We start from the raw sequence: 17,318 nt of genomic DNA, 5'->3' as shown, positions 1-17,318 counted from the left end.
AAAAATAAACAAACAAACAAATAAATAAAAACAGTGGAAACTGATGAAGTGGGCTACACAGCATAAATGCACAGCTCCTTAAAATCAGCAGTAGAAAACAGATGAGCAACACAATCTTTCTGACTGTGCTGGTGAAGTAATTCCTGAGCTAGAGTCCACTAATGTAAATAACCTGTCCTTAATTTTCCCAAGATTAATGATGGGGCAGATTTCGAGCACAGGTGGAGTTGCCAAAGCAGATGTGGCGATATCACAAACTGATCCCGTCAGAGGAACATAGTCATTAAATCGAAAATGTGCATAAAGCCCTGAGCTGCGTATACACATCTACAAGCACATCTGTTGCAAGACATACTTTACACATCTGCTAAGCGGATGATYCCCAGATCTTTGGCACGAAATATCATTCCCCTACATTTCTTATTTACTGCAGCTTTTTTGCCCTTTGCTAGCTGCCCAAAGAAAGAGTAACAACTTGTTATTAAAGCTGACAAGGTGGAGTTTCTGGTCTATCATATTTTTCCAATTCATTTTTATTAAAAATAAAAAAGAATAGAAAACGAAAAAAAATGAGATTCCAAAATTTCACCATAAATCTTTGAATTTTTCAGACCTTATAACTGCTCATTAGAAATGTAATGTTTGTAAGAGCAAAATACAGCCCCAAGCATTGAGGACTGCAAGCACATCCCTGGATGTGCCACCTCCACGTTCCAGGAGCGAAGCAGACGGGCTGGAGGCRCCTAACGCTCCCCCCTGCCCGGTGGGTCTGAACTGGAGCCCTGGCTGGGGCCTCCAGGAGCCCTGGCAGGAGCTGGCTGCACCTGATACCTTGTACTCCGACTATGTTTAAATTCCAAGTATTTCAAAGGAATTTCATCAAGTTCAGCAAATTATTATTTTCTCACTAGGCAAAAAGCACATCAGGAAATTCCCAGGTATCACACACTTGGTGTGGCACGATTACCAAATACCGGGATCATAACGAACAGCGGGCTAAAATACACACCAACGCGTCGGAGTAAGGGAAAGAGCCTCCGTTAAAGGCTCGAGTGCACAAAGAGCCACTACGAGCCCKTGAATCTTCCTGAGCTGCATTAGGAGAAGAGAAACAAGAATGCCAAGTGTTGAGGAGAAGGTCGCTTGAACCACACCATGTCACAGCCACATAAGCTAAAGTACTTTGAGACAGATGGCCTCAAAGCAGACACTTTCCTGAGAAAAGCAAAMCAGCTAGCTAAACAATAAAAAAATAAAAACAGGTATCTCTAAAAACAAATACATCAAGGCCAGGGATTTGTGTTTTCCATGGGAAGAAGAAACATAGCTCATGTGCTACTTACTTCAGCAGTATTATTTGAAAGATAACTTAATTAAAATACTGGATTAATCTGAAAGCTTTTGATTAAAAGCACCAGCGATGCCACTTCCCCTGCAGCCCCTCTTTAACCGATCACACCGACCAGGCCCCGTCACTACGTAATGTGCTCACTCGGGGGGAAGAAAAAGACATGCGAAGAGCACAGCTACAATAAAATGAAGTTATTTTATGGGAGGGAGAGGAGATTACTTCATGTAAAACTATGCATCTGACATACGCTCACAAGCCAGACACTGGCCCTTTTTACACCTCTAAAAGCCTCTAAATACAAAGCTCAAACTACACAGTTTGAACTGTAACAGCTRAATACAGCCCATCTCCTACTCTCCTCACTTCACTTACGCATTGCTTCTTTGGACGGATGGCAGCGACAAACTGCTACATCTGGACAAAAATACTAAGATAAATACAGCTCGAAGGTGAAGTTAAGGGTTTCAGTGCCTCCAGCRTGGGCTGCCAAGGGACCGACTCCCGTTTCTCCGAACGCCTGCGAGCCCTCTGGCGGTGATCCCCAATTTGTAACCTCCACCACTGCTGAGAACCCTGGGCACCACACTATTCTACGGCCTTAAAAACAACGATTACTACAGCAAAATATTTCTACAGCTGTGATTTCACACCCCAGCCGGGCTCTCCTGGGAGCCCCCCCAGGAGACGCGCCGGGCGGGCTCGTCTTCAAGAACACGCTGCATGGCCAGAGCTGCGCCAGCAGCTTTTACAGATCTGCAATCGCAGACAATATTGTGGTGCCAGCAGGGACCAGGACTCCACTGCCGTAAAATCATTTATTTTCTTCTCATCTTCGAGCATCAAGTGTCATCTGGTGGATTGGTACAGAACTGCATGGAAAGTAACCATTAGCGCTTATTTTAATAGGGATGTAAACATAAGTAAACTAAGCAGAGAAAATGTATTTACCTATAGCCTTTGGCATACAAGTAACAGAAATGCAAACTTTATCAGGTGCAAGTGTTTAGAACAAGACCAGCCACCAGATTTCTCATTACACCCCCAGGCAACTTATTGATTTATCCAGCTGAAGTTTTGGAAACAATAGTTACCGAGAGCCTTCTCCCAGAAAACCTGAAGCAAAGCATCCACTTCTCACGCGTAAGGCCTAAAGTAACCTTGCACGTCACTTGAAACAAAACCACCAGATGTATAAACAACGGTGGAAGTGTTCCTGTTTCTGAGCCTGTGAGACTCCATATGCCTCCAGATAAGACACAAAAAAAGCTTATTCAAATTAATTTTTTAATGTAACCWGAGATCCTTACGTAACTACCCGAATCTGGAAGTGGAGCTTTTAAGGATAACAGCTATCTTCAGTGATACGTCAAAACTGTTTTCCCTCATGGAAAAACAGGRAATTCAGATGCTTTAACCAAGGCCAACAAGAGTGCTGCAATGCTTTAAATAAAGGAGTAAAAACCGAACCCTAAGCCATATTTCCCATTGTTTTCCATGCTTTTTCAACACACATTTTGGTCTCCTCTCTAAACCAAGATTAACTACCTCTGACATAACAACCAAAACATAYATCCTTCCTTTTCTGCAAAGGGAAGTTTAGGCAAAAGACAGAGCCAAGAAGAGAAGAGGGACTACAACAAAATCCTGATGAAACTACAGAGGAAAAAATCACCACAAAAAAAAAWWWTGTCATATTTTTGGTGCTCCAACCTTTAGAATAACTTTTTTTCCCAATATTAATGTATTATCATTTTAAAGACACTGATTTTGAAATACACTATTTACTGAACTTAATAAGCAAATCACGGGGCAGATGTCTTTGGGAAACACTCAAGCTTTYAGGAAGAAGAGTAGTAATCAACTTAAAAAGTAGAAAATTGGCAGCATCTCCATGGAGCCTTTCACATGCTTTTGTCATTTGTTGGGGAACCTCACGGCAGTGCTGATGGCCCTGAAGTTTCTTGTACCTGTTCGAAACCACTGCCAAGTCTGTTTGCCAGAGAAGGCAAAACAGCTTCCACAGCATGGTTTTGTTTGTCAAGGACTACAGAAGCTGGACTCAACCAAGTGCAAATCTCAAACACAGCTGACTTAATCAGCACTGAGAAGGGCACATTGCACAAGGGACTAAAGCTAGCCCACATCACTCTAATGACTGCAATTCACCCTCAAACCCAGCCAAAGTTTCACATGACCCTGATATGCMTACATCACCTAAGCAAGGCCAGTTGCTGAACAATAGAAATTAAGAATATAATGAAATTTGTAACAAGGGCATTACCATTGGAGCTGCTTTCCACTCCTAGACAAGGAACAAAAACATTCAGGAGATTCTTTATAAGCTTTATACTTAATGCCTCGCCTATTAGTCAAATCCAGTCTTCCCCCAAACCTGATGCAATAGAGAATTAAACCACAGCAGCGTTTCTTAACAAAATCCAGGCTATTYTGGACAAGGGAAAAAAGCAAGCTTCGCACTGATCACTCCTTACAGACAYCTCCCACAGGAAGAACATTTGCTAGGGACCACTAGCCTCAGCATCCCAGCTCGTACCTGCCATGGGCAGATGCCACAGATCCAGAGTGGAGCCAGCTGGCTGCAAGGGAGACAACGTGCTTGCACACTCTAAGCCAAGCAAAAACATTAAAGAAAATCAAAAAAAAAAAAAAAAGGAAAGAAAGAAAAGAAAGAAAAGAAACAACGAAACCTCCCACATATGCCCAGTTCTCCACACAAAGAGCTGTCTTGCCAGCTAGATCCAACTCAAGTTTTTGGGCAGCCTTAAAAGCGCACCTCCCGAGTACCGCAGTATTTTCCAGTCAGTTCAAATAACCTCATCTTCTTTTTTTTCAAGGCTGCAAAAAAAGTCCTCAGCTGCCCCAGAAGAAGTAAGGAAGAGACAGAAAGCTTCAACAGATCAGAGGAAACGAAGCCAGTCCTCATGTCCGACCTTCCCAAGAGCCGTCAGGCGTGCCGCTGAGCCGACGAAGACCACACAGCACTACCTCAAGGCCAGCTCCGCTCCGCAGAGCTGATCCAYGGTCAGATAGAGGTGCAGGGACTGCATACAAACGCCTAGAGCTACAGCTGTTTAAATCACACAGTATAAATCAGAACTTAAGACAGGGTAAGTTTCTGGTCCTCCTGAGATTAAAAACTGTAAAATGACTAAGTGGAAAATACAGTCTGCCTAACTGCAAAAAAAGCTGAAACCGTAGTCACATGAGCAGCACTTACATCTCGGTAACCTCCTAATTCCAAGCCCAGTTGTGCTTGGCAAAAACCACGGAGGATAAAAATACTTCTTTAAGGGGGGAAAAAAAAAAAAAAGGACTATCTTTATATGTACGTGTGCGTACATACACACACACACACAAAACACACAGCTACACACACGTACCTATCGAGGAGGCGTGAGGCCCCCCGCCGCGCCGCCCCCGAGCCGGGCTGCGGCGCGGGGCCCCACCACGTCCCAGCCCAACGCCCAGGAAAGCCACTGCAGCGCCGAGCGCCTCCTGCCCCATCGGCGACTGCACGCCCTGGGTTTAGGGGCACGGAAAGAAGCTGAGAGAGGTAAGAGAATCAGTGTGGGCTATATCCGGAGTTTCCGACAACACCCACTTTTTCCGGCAGAGGAGATCTGCGGTCTCGAGAGGACTCACTTGAACGCCAGATCGTTCACTACAGACAGAGCTCCACCAAAGCACGAGCGCCCAGCTAAAGAAATCCTCCTGACACGCATCTTACAGATTCCTTAAATACAATTTTTCCTAGCGCTGCCTTTATTGTCGGTGCCAAGTACACTGCCTGCCAGCACAGTAGTAACGCAGGCTTGCAGCATGAGGAAAGGAGAGGGGAAAAAAAACATTCCGAACAAAATTAGCAATTAGGAATTTCCTGCAACTCAAGCAGCATGCTGATGAACAAGCAGCAGAAAATGATGGTATCGGCAATGACAGCAAAATTTTTCTTCCATTAGACTTGACTAATCATTGTAAGAATCCAAGACAACCCTTACTACCATTGACTCCCTCCAAAACACTGGGAATAGGTGAAGAGGAGTCAATACTTACAAGTTCTTTTCATTGAAAAAAAAAATCATTGCGAATCTCCTTTCTTTCTTTCTTTTTTTTTTTTTTAGGCAAATACAACCCCTCTGAATTTTTAGTATCCAGCCTCTTACTTTTCCCACTACCCTCACAAATACGTATGTAACCCAAGCCCCTGATCATAACAGAAAACATCCCATAAACACAACAATGATCTGATAACTTAGATTGTTGCTATTTTTCCTCCAGTCTTCTACAGATTCATTAAAAAATAATAATAATCAAGGCTTACAAGATACCTAGTCTTTCTAGATGTGCCCACGTTTTTCATAAGCAGAACTGTAATATGTCTTCTTCATTTCCATTGTAATGAACTCTCAWYCATCTGTCAAAGAAAAAAAAAYGCAAAAAAAGATTTTGTTCCTACATTTATTTTCCTAGTGGAACACCAGGGTGTAGCAGCCAGAAAGCATTTGTCTCTATCATTTCCTGCTTTTATTGACCAAAGTCCATCACGCTACCCAAACTATAAAGTCCRTATCAAGCCTGTAATTAGAGAGAATTGAAAAGATAATATAAAAACAACCTATAACATCCTGTTTTTCATAATGATATCGATATGTTAAAGAAAATCATTAACCGTTAAGCACCCTTAATCTTAAACAATGCCATTACTTTACAGTCTGTATCCTCAAACACTTCAAAAACAATCCAGGAATTACCCAACATCTGAACCCAAAGCAGTTCACGATGTGACTCACAGGGAACTGTAAGCTTGGTTCCTTACACAGCTGTTACAGAGCTCTGCGCGTTCTTAACATCTAAACTTCACCAAAATACACACCAATACTCTTGCAAAGCTTAAAATACTTACAAGGGAATACACTGAGTCTCCACCGACTCAGGAAAATCCTCTTGTTCTTAAAAGGCACTGATAAATACTTTATGTTTTGCTATATTGGGTCTGCTTAGCCTTGACTAGGCTGCCTGCAACACTAGAAAGCAAGCATTAGTGCTTGTTTTYGAGGTTTTGCCACCCTAATAAACACAAACTTCAACATGACTGTGCAGACAGTGTAAAGCGTTTCACTATTTAGAACAATCCTGGCTAGGTGGTATAAGACTATGGCACGCCCTAGCCTAAAAACGTCGCAAACCCACTTCTAMTAGTGGGTTAGCTAACCTGATTCCAGACGATACTGTTCGTTTTCCAGTGACAAGTCCATTCGGTTATAATTTACATTATAACACACGTTACGTAAAATAAAGCTGAGTTCATATTACAAAGGATCTGCCCACTGGCCCTGAATGGGACTGAGATATYCCATCGTGGACAGACAAGATGATGTCATCTTCCAAGACCTCCTTTAAAAAAGAAAGAAAAAAGAAAAAGAAATACCCACAACCACTTCTAATAAATATTTTACTGTCTTCACAATCAGCACACCCTCAGCTACTGTGGCCAGAGCTCGCCTAGTCTATATTTTCAGTCCCAAACAGTAARATCCTGGCTACTGATGAATTTGCTTAACAGAAAAGAGCTTCAGGAGAGCTCCTAAATTATGAGACTTAGGGAAGAAAACAGTTGTTCAAATTTAAACGCAAAGAGTAACAGTTATTTTTCACATGGTCAGTATGACAGAAATTGAGGGGAGGAAGAAATTGAAAGTGTTTACATCCACATTTTTGAAAAGTTATGGCAACTTGAATGGATTTGGAAGCAGCTTTGCTTGCTGAACGTGAATGTTCTCTTTTGGACCAAATATTTAGAACACAACTGTCAGTACCGAAAAACATCCTGGCCTGGAAGAAAGTCATACTCATGATTGCTCTCAAGAAAGGATTGTGCTGCAATTCAAAAAATATGCAGGATTTAATTTCAACGGTCAAAAAACCAGAAGTGCCTGATTTAACCTGATTTTAGTACTTATGGATATATTAAGACCATGTGGAAGACAGATATAGTGGGTGGACCCGAACAGAGAGCAGCAGAACTGTCCCACTCAGACCAGCTCCAAATAAGTGGCCAGATAGCTCAGTGTCTTTACCTAATATTCTACATATTTCAGCCAGGGCATAGTACCAARTATCGTCATTATGCAACTCCTACAAATGCTTCTGAGTGCTCCAAATTTCTGCTTGTAGAAATCCACAGTGAAAGCTGTGGCTACAAACCCCACATAAATCAGACTTTATCATGAATGTCATTAAACAAACATAAAAGTAACAATGCCGAAAAATTGCAGACTTCCAGTTTTTGTTGGTTTTTGTTTAAACAGASTAGCTCAAATCCTGCAATTGTAAGATCCAGCATGAAGCTCTTAAAAGAGAAAAAAATTTGACCACGCAAGTTAATTCCAAGCATCAATACAAGAAGGTTTAACTGAAGAATCAAGATGTATGTACAATTTCGAATAGACYAGCAGAGTGCCAGGATGGGGACAAATTCAGAGTCACCTTAAGTGCCAGCTAAAGGCACAGCAACACATTTTCATCATTTAAAATAAAAGAGGAAAAGAAAACGTAACAATCTACATCCAGTTTCTGCACGTTTCTAATACAGAAAAATCACACCTAGTTGCCAAATACAGTCTTTATGAATAAAAGTCTTCTTATAAACTAAGTTTCTTTTGTTCTGGACACAATACACAGTACATAGATTACATTCTTTCAAAGGATACATTTTTGTGAGTCGATTACCCAACTGCAACAACATCTAAAGGACATGCAACACAGACGGGCTTTAAACCCAACTCTGCAGACACACCTAACAGTAACTTGAACGTCACCACCAGCGCTTCCAGCCAAGTCTCCCTCTTCCATAAGTATTTTTCAAGCAGATACCCTTTCTTTATGGGCATGTAATAAGCCTGATCARCTCCAGCCCCGTACTAATTACCCCCTGGTGCTACAAGGCTCACATGAAGACCCGATGCCCACGGTCTGCTCAGGTGGGCACGCAAGCCCACATCTTGCTCCACCCTCCGTCAATCCCTAAGTGTGACCTCCCCTCAGCAGAAAAGCCGGGGTAAAAGCGTACAATTCCTTTGGGCAACCTCTTTTAACATCAAACTTGCTGAAAAGGTAAAAGCTGCAGCACTCGGCAGACTCTGCCGCTCTGTAAAATRAAGGACAGTCTTCCTGTTGCATCATTATGCCAGACTTCAAAATAACGGTTTTTATTTTAAGGTCTGCCATATGCCTTTTTAGCAAACGACACAACTGTAGTCAGTACTGTCAATAAAAAAAAATTAAAAAAAACACGAGGGTTCAGGCTCAAGTCGCATGCAGCCTAGTAGAAGACACTTTTTGCACCACCAGATTTTCAAGTCTTAAAAAATAAACAAGCAAAATGGAAGTTATAGGATCATGTTACATTTGAACTGCTTCTCCTGAGTAACTGATGTTTTTGAAAATCCCAACGAACATTAAAAAAACCCTTTAATTATATTCCACAAAAAATAAKTTAAGGCTTTCAGTGCAAATGATGATTTAGCATATTTTAGGAACTATAGTGTACGACATTTAGAAATCTTTAATGCATTTCAAAAGTTAAAGGAGAAATATGAAATACTCATTTAGTAGCAGGAATATATATCAAATGTGGACTAGATTTGGCCTTATCTTTTTTCACCCCACTACCAGCTAGGGTCCGAATTAGTTTTAAAATGTGAAGAGGCTTCTTGGAGAGGCCTCAGTGGTATTTAACACAYGATGTGCAGCCTCTGCGATGATCCATTTCATTATTTATCATGTCACCACACCCACAACTCTACATGCTACACCCAGATGCTACATGCTTAAAYGGCTGATTTAATACATAATGTTGTTTTTTCCATTGCAAAATAAAGGACCAAAATGTTTGGAAAAAAAAATACGGGATACAACAGTAAGATCATGCATTTAACTCAAAAAAATCTACATACACAAGATCCACCTAAACCCTGCACAGTGGATCTAAAACCTGAAGTTTTAAAAGGCTGTAAGCACGGATGTGCATTTTTGTGACCTGGTCACCAGAAGGATACGAAGATCAACACTCAGTTAGCCTGTAACTGTAGCAACTCTGTGTTTATATTACGATTTAACACGTGCTGTCCACCAAGCAGAAGACACAACAGAAACACTTCTGGAAAAGAAACCTCAGCAAGGAAACTCAGAAGGTGTAAGGTACCCTCGACCCTCAAGATGGAGGGAGGGATGAGGGGCAATGACCAGGGAGAAAGGGAAGACACAAGCAAGAGGTTGCCATTTCGCCCCATCGGTAGCTTATGGGGCTCCTCAGGCATCCTGGAGTGGGACAACAGGGGACTGGGACAAACCAGAGAAGCCACTGGAATTGGAATTTCATCTGATAAAGCTTATGGAATAAATCCAAAAACAGGAGAAGACAGGACAGTCTACCGAGTTTGGCAGATTTGGAATATAATTTTAGCAGCCGACTTCTGTATGACTGAGACACCCAATCAATGTAGATGCAAAGTAGCGGATGTGGACAAAAAACCCAACTTTTGCTATCAAGGTTTAAGTTCTTTAAGCATACTTCACCATCCCATTTCCAAATTACAGGCACCACCTCAGTTTCCGACATGTATTGAACAGAAAACAGAGCATCACCTAATGGCGGTTCTGCTGCTATTGCTAGCTACTAAGTGAGACCATACTTAATTTTTGGCACTGGTTTTGTTTGAAAGCGAGATTTGCTCCACAGCACCTATGTTCCTGCCCAATACGCTCTTTCAGCGGACAATTCTATTCTTCCTAATGATAAGAAAACCACCTTTCTACATAGACAAGACAGAGCAACTAAGAGGAGCAGCAACTCATGGTCCTGCAAACACACGTGTAACRTGGAGACTGTTAACACCACCACTGCTTTCCAACTCAGGACATASGCAATTCGCAGAATGTATGCTGAACTCCGAAAATGCAGAATACAAGCCAGAACTCAGCTTTATGCTTCAATACATGCCAAATCACTGTACTGCAAATGCTTGTAAGCCATTTTTATGAAAGAATTACAGGTTACGTTTTAACCGGCACTTAACTGACTAGGACAGGGACACCCTGTGTGTTAGACCTCGCGGGAGGAACGGTGCACACYATACTTCAGTCAGAGGCAGCTTACCCGCACACTTCTCATCGCGTTGRGAGAGTGAACACTGATTGCAAATGCAATCATTTTCCCCATGCACACAGCAGCGGGGCTGAGCATTCCCCCGCCCCCAGAATCTGTTGTCAAAATACAGTGTTTTAACACTTTGAACATATAGAAGGTAAAACAGCAGCACCTCTTTGTCTATGTTTCCTTAAAAAGTAGAAACAAACTAACTTACAGAGSAACCAAATCAAATGCAAMAAGTTTTCTTCTTTTTCCAAGTATTACAAACGCAGGCAGGGGAACTCATTGCCACAGGATATTGCTACAGGACATACACTGTGGTACTCAAAAAACTAACACTGCATTTCCATTGATATAAAAATAACTATAGAGACAGAATTCTAAGTTTTTTTTTAAAAAAAAAAACACGCAACAGCAATCCTAAATCTGCCACTATCCACAAGAAAATTCCCACTTCAGCGGGGAAGAGTTTTGGAGGGTTGTAAACCCTCATGCTTTAGCATACAATCCGAATTTTAAATAACTGGAGGGAAAAGGAGAAGAGGGAAGAAAACAAAATACAACCGTCTCTTGGTGCTAGCTATTCCATAACTATCTGTTACAAAATTTTCCACGTCTGAAGCAGTGGTTGTGGCCACTGGCAAAGCTTAAACACTGGACCAGACCGATGATTAACTCAACAGTTCCTATAGYCCCAAAATGCACTTCCAGTTTCTCTGTCCTAACAAGAAGGGCAGCAATTTTAAAAATAACTTTTAGGACTTGCGTGGTCTGCGAAATATAAAAAAATTTTACTCACTTGAAAGGGAAGTCTAAAGAGCAGCATCTGTTCTGCATTCCAAATGAAGCAACTACTTCCACAACCATCAAAATCAAGCAGCCATAACTAAGAGCAAGGGCACGATTCAAACGTCTCCTTCACGTGGAAGAGCGAGGCTTTCATTTAATTTTGAGGTAATCTTATTTTCCGCTTGCAGGCCACCTGCGAACACTTGTAGATTCATTAGTAAACTAAGCATGATGAGGCAAGATGTGCATTTCCTTAAGTTGAAAGGATTCTAAAAAATTATTTTCTCAACCGCGTAGTAACTAGGGGGAGGGTCCCCCCCGCCAGCTGTCCTGTTCGCCTCCGCGCTCACGGCTCAGGAGCAGGCTGCAGGAACTGCAACAGCGATTCCTAAAGCGGACGGAGCGCGGCGCAGCGGGCAGCGCGGCTCGCCTCTCCGCGGGCAGCCGCGGTCCGCGCTGCGAGCTCCCCCGGCGCGCGCCCGCGCCCCACCGCCGTGGCACACCTGGCCTCCAGCCGGAAATTGGAAACGGCGAGATTTTTCCTCCAGGCGAATCCACCCACCCCCAAACCAGGGCTCTGCAGATATTCAACAAATGGGAAAAGAGGAGAAAAAAATTTAAATGGAAAAACCATATCTGACACTTCAATGCACAGCGTAACCGTTCCAACACGCAGCTCTGCACGGTTGCAGCCTGCGGCAAGACCTTTAATCATGTAAGTCACGGCAGAGTCCGCCCTGGCTCCGAGAGACGTGGGCGGACCCGCGCCAGCCCGCGGCGCAGCCCTGACCGAGGACAGGCCGCCGTGCGTCTGCCCGCCCGAACAGAGCTTGCAACGCACCAGCCGCGCGGGCTTCGCGCCTCCGCGCCAGCTACGGCGCAAAGCGCAACAAACCCGCCGGCGACCCAACGCCGCGAGCACGAGCCGCCCTCCCCACCGCATTTCGAACACGCTGGCACCGTGGGAGCAAGTTCGCGCTCGATCGGCACAGGGCATCATGCAAGGGCAGCGTTTCGATGTGGACTTAGCCTCCCACCGGAGGAGAGCCTCGCCGATGCCGCTCGCACACGCAGGACGAAATGGTAGGTCAGAGGCAGATTTCACGGGCCCCGGACGGGCAGCGAGACGGTCTCTGCGTCAGCATTCAGCCTCCCCGCAGAAGCGGCCAATTTTTCCCCCAGGAGCGCGAGAATCAAGGTYGCTGCCATCTTCCTCCTTTCCCAGGAACGGCAGAGCCAGCACAGAGCACACYGCTGGGCAACAGCAACTTCCAGAAAATACAAACATGGAGGAGGAGATCTGGTCTATTGGTTTTGGGCAATACGAGTCCCTCCTTTGACTTATTTTTCCCATTTCTCTGTTGTTCTATACCCTGGAGAACCTTTCCTCCATTTCTGCAGTGTTCACAGATTTATTTCAAGCAGTGGTCTTTTACAGGTTTTCTCTTCTACATATTTCTGATTTCTTAGCTCTTTTTGACTTTAAAATCCTCTTTCTTCAAAACCTCTTTCCATCTCTTCCAGCAGTTTTTGCATTTTATTTACTTTTCCTTTTCTTTCTGCCTCAATCTCTCCCTTCTACAACTCCATCCATTTTAGTCTTATGCTAATATTTTCATCCAGCATTTTGAAGATGTAGGTGAAATTCAAATCACAAACACCCTTCAAATGCAGAGGGACAGTAATAGATAATCTGATATTTCAAGAAAGCTTATTCTGGATTACTGCCTTGTTTGCACAGTGACAACCAAAATACACTGACCAGGTGATTCCTACCAAACATGGCAAATCCATATTTGGAAGCTTCTTCGTGCCTCCTTTCCCCCTCTTCCCCAGCCCCAATGTTTGCTACAGTGACTTTCACCCTGCTCCAACCTCAGTGCCCCAAATGATTGCTGAAGTAGCAAGAATCTCATGAATGTAAATATTTGCTCAGGTTAAATTACCAAGAGAGAAATTCTACTCAGAGCCTGCAAGCTCAAAAAGAAAGAATAAAGAGGGGCCAAGAGTTTAAAAAAGCTGGAGCCCCGTGTTAAATTCCTTCATCATAGTGAGACACCTGCCTGATTTTCAGGAGTCTAGAATAAATGTGAGAAACATCTGACGTGCAAGAGATGCTTAACTTCTACAAGTCCCAGTATTTTTGGGGAGGGCAGAAATTTCTAGAAGTTAAGCAGATTCTTCAATATGAAGACTGCTGTCCTTCAAATATCTTTATCTAAATTGCTGCTGTAATGTATAAAGGTGTGTACTGTACGTATACACCATACCCAAAAGCTTTGTCTCTAGGATACAGGCTAGGTTTCTAATAACAGGCTGACATGTCACCACACTCCAGGGTCTAAGTATTTTAGCCTTATGCATTAATTAACTAGATCAACGAGCATCATAAAGTAACAGCAGAGGTGGTTACACTTAAAGCATTGTTTCTGTATACTTTACTTCAGCTACAGACTACGCAAAATGGTTGAAGAGAAAAATGGCAAATAAAATACAATATTCATTCCTTCAGCAGCCCAGCATAAAAGTATTCTCTACTTGACTGTTCATAAACCAAAAAATTTCTAAGAAGATGCATCAAATTCATGCATCAAAAGAAATCCAACAACTAGAAGCACTACAYTGCAAAAGGAAGAGACTCAGCATTTTAAAATATAATCTCAATAATTATTCACTTCCATATTGAAGTTCACAAGGACCTAGAGTGTTTAATAGTTCCTTGTCTCTCACAACAGCTTCCTGTAGTCTGCTCCATCCCTCTCTGTAAATGCCTTGAAGATTGCCATCCAAAGAAATGCCTCTTCCTGCTAGTAACAGATTTGAAAACCATGAATTGTACATTATTCCATTCACTGCCTGATGACAGCTTCTTACTCTAGAGTCTAAAGAGCTTGCTTTAAAACATCAGTTGATACTTTTAACACATTTAAAGCCTGTGCTTTAGCCTATCCTAGAAGCCACTGCAATTTAAAAATCTTTAAAGGGGTTACAGCTCTTGCTTTTAAAAAACCCTGCTGAGCACTTGAGAAAATCATTAGCATGTAGGGAAGACATAAAAGTTGGTAATGGTGGACTGATTTCTTCAGGACTAAAAGGCTTTTTCCCCAGGCTGTTGCTGCCCAGCAAGACCAGTTCTGACCCAGTAAGGATTCTGCAGCTGGCGCCTCGGGGACCCTGCATGACAACAAACTCGGACTCATCAGTTCCACCAGTGCACATTTCACATCACTCAGTATTAAGTGCCTTAACATAGAATAAAAATTACATTTTATCACTTCTACATCGTTTTCACACTGCCACTCTATTGTCAAAAGGCCACAGCTCCTCAAAAGTTCACAACCAAAACCCTAATCATGCTGGGGACGGGAGAGAGAGAGGGAGAAAAGTATCTTGATGAAAAGTATCCTGGCGATACTTATCTAAGCAGCCCCTAGTTACGTGCCCCACGCAGCAGACAGGCTGCACTGCTTCCTCTTAGGGTGGCCTCCTCTCCCATTAAATTCTCACCGTTTCTACGCGTTATCACGTCACAGCAGGTAAAACACAAGGGAGAAGACAATCTCCGGCAGCAATACAGAATAATCAAGAGACACTCGTGAAATAGCTTGGAAGAAAGCAGGCRGGTCAGCTCACAGGTGCAAATTAAAGGGGTATTCACACAGGCTAACTCTACGGCAGGTACTCGGCTGCTTTGCACAGGTAGTTAAYGGAGCTTCCACCACTCTGAGCACCTCTGTGGACCCCACAGCAAATCCCGTAAGGGACGACTGAGGTTATCCTACATAAGCCTCCTCTTCTCCCCAGCTGTCTTGCCCAGCTCCTSACCCAGTGCTCTTAGATCACCAACTTTTTGTCCCACACTAGGGTATAAGTCTGGCTGAACAATAAGGAAAGTGCAGCCCAGAAAACAAGGAAGTTTAGTAACAATAAACTCTGAAATATGGTTGCATTTTACAGAAAAAAAACAAAATAGCAGCACAAGTCAGTGACACCAGAAGAAAAAGCAGGAACAAAAGCACATGGAAAGGTAGTGGCCTCACCACAGAGGCAGCGTGCTTTAAGCAACACCACTCCTGAGAAGCCAGGTCACACCTGCACGCATGGGGAGCCTCTCATACAACCGCTTGGTGACCATCACCACAAAACGCCGCGACAGCAGGTTAAGAACATCTGAGCAGGAACCTCCCGCATTTTTTCCACTTTGTTCCCAGTAGCCATACCAGTGAGGGAATGGAGATAAGCAACGGTTTTTCACTCCGTTTACCACTGCAGAGGAGGACGCTGTGCGTCAGCGTTTCTTCGCTGTGCCGGATGGCAGAGCTTTCTCCTGGTATTAGGATAAAGCAAAGCATCTCCTAACGACAGCAACTATGGATAAAGCAAAAAACCATTAACTGTGAAGTAAAATCTAACGAGACATAAAATTTTAAGACACTGCAAAGCGCAAAATGCAAATACGGTTACATAAAACCTTTCTTTTAGAAGATGGCTGGGGAATGGGAGGGGGGAGAGTAGAGGGAGGAGCAAAAACTTTCCCCGCGAGCACTTCCCAGTGCACCTCCACTATTGTTCCACCAACAAAGGCCTTCTCAAATTTCACTACGCGCAACCTCCAAGCGGCCAGCTCCTCGCCCGACTGCCATACAGTTACCGTATGCTTCAGAGACTGCTACACCAATCTGCAGACGTCTACTCCCAATTTTGTGGTGGATTTTTATGGCGTAACTTCGGGGTGCTGCGCTTGGAGGCTCGGGGGACTGGGCCCGGCACTCGCTGGGAAGTTCAAAAGGGTTGGCAGAGGACAACAAAACGCGAGTCCCAAGGAGCGATGGTGGGGAAGCAGCATGGCTCAACAGCTGCCACATCATGGGAAGAACTGGCTGGGGAGTTCAATCATCTCCYTCATAATTCTCCTGTTCTCTCTCACCACCTCACTTCACTTTATCTCAGGATATCTCAATTTTTCTGTCTCAGTTTCCACATCTGAAAGGTATAATAAGTTAATTTTTTATTTAAAGAAAGCTTTGAAATAGGTTGGAGAATTTGGAACAGGAGAGAGATTTTGCAAATGGTATCAATATTCATCATTATGCAATAATTGTAAACCAAGGTCTCTCAAGTGAAACATTCGTTTTCACATTAAAATTTGATGACGCCAACAAAAACAAATACCACAGTAGTTATTACTGCTTCTAAGCTGCCACGCTATGTGCTCCACTCGAACTACCATCTGCGTAATCAATAGCTCAAGGCTCTAATACAGKATCTGTATTCAATCCTGCAAGCTGGAAGTATTCATTAATTAATTTTTACCAACCACCTCTTTTAAATAGTTTCAAATTCTTTGAGTTGTCGGTATTGAGTGAGTGAAAAACACTTTAATTAATTACAAAACAGCTTGAAGTAGTAAATGAATCTTATTCAAAAGCATTTTAAAAGTTTACAGCTGCTTTAGTAGGAACAAACTTGCAGTCAGAGAAGAAACAACACATTAATCACATCATAGCRACATTTACACTCTGTCCTTTCAAGTCTCACATGGACTACTCAGTCACACGGACTAACCAAAGTAGGACCATCTGCACTAGTATTACTGGTTTCCATTGTCTTGCTTCAACAAAATCTCTAAAATTTAAAAGGTGCAAATGATTTGAAAAATAAGGTATTCTCTATTATTATTTTGAGCAGGGTAGGTAGTAACAGACAAACTTCAGTCTGGAGTAAGAGGGTTCACCCAGTGTCCACTGAACTGGGCACTTGACAGATACAAGGAGGACAAAGCTGTTTCCAAGGAGGCCTAAGGAAGTTAGCTGCTTATTTTCCATTGAAAACCAGTAGGAAACACACAGATTTTACATGGCATTTCAGAGGGCTGCAATCTCCAAATCACCCCATCCCACAGAGCCTGCTTGAGAGCAAGGCTTTCCCCAAAACAAACACATAAATAATCTGAATCATGGAGCTAGAAGAATAATACCTTTGGCTTGATTTGAAGAACCCCAAGGA

The 17,318-nt window shown here is 43.0% G+C and overlaps 1 protein-coding gene across 1 annotated transcript in view; it reads right to left on the bottom strand.

Moving 5' to 3' along the window:
- The window catches only part of FGD3 (FYVE, RhoGEF and PH domain containing 3), a 106,976-nt gene extending 90,799 nt beyond the window's left edge, over positions 1-16,177 (bottom strand). The window contains exons 1-2 of the mRNA XM_085302549.1: positions 15,964-16,177; positions 15,533-15,562 (exon numbers count right to left, since the gene is read on the bottom strand). Of these exons, the coding sequence (XP_085158675.1) occupies positions 15,533-15,562; positions 15,964-16,177 (244 nt within the window). The remainder of the gene's footprint in view (positions 1-15,532; positions 15,563-15,963) is intronic.
- Between the last annotated feature and the right edge of the window lie 1,141 nt (positions 16,178-17,318).

This window comes from Rhea americana, unplaced genomic scaffold (genome assembly GCF_003343005.1).
Source record: "Rhea americana isolate MKP2758 unplaced genomic scaffold, rheAme1 scaffold_19, whole genome shotgun sequence".
NCBI classification, from domain to species: domain Eukaryota; kingdom Metazoa; phylum Chordata; class Aves; order Rheiformes; family Rheidae; genus Rhea; species Rhea americana.
The sequence above is the reverse complement of the archived record's forward strand: the minus strand, read 5'-3'. Positions and strand labels throughout refer to the sequence as shown.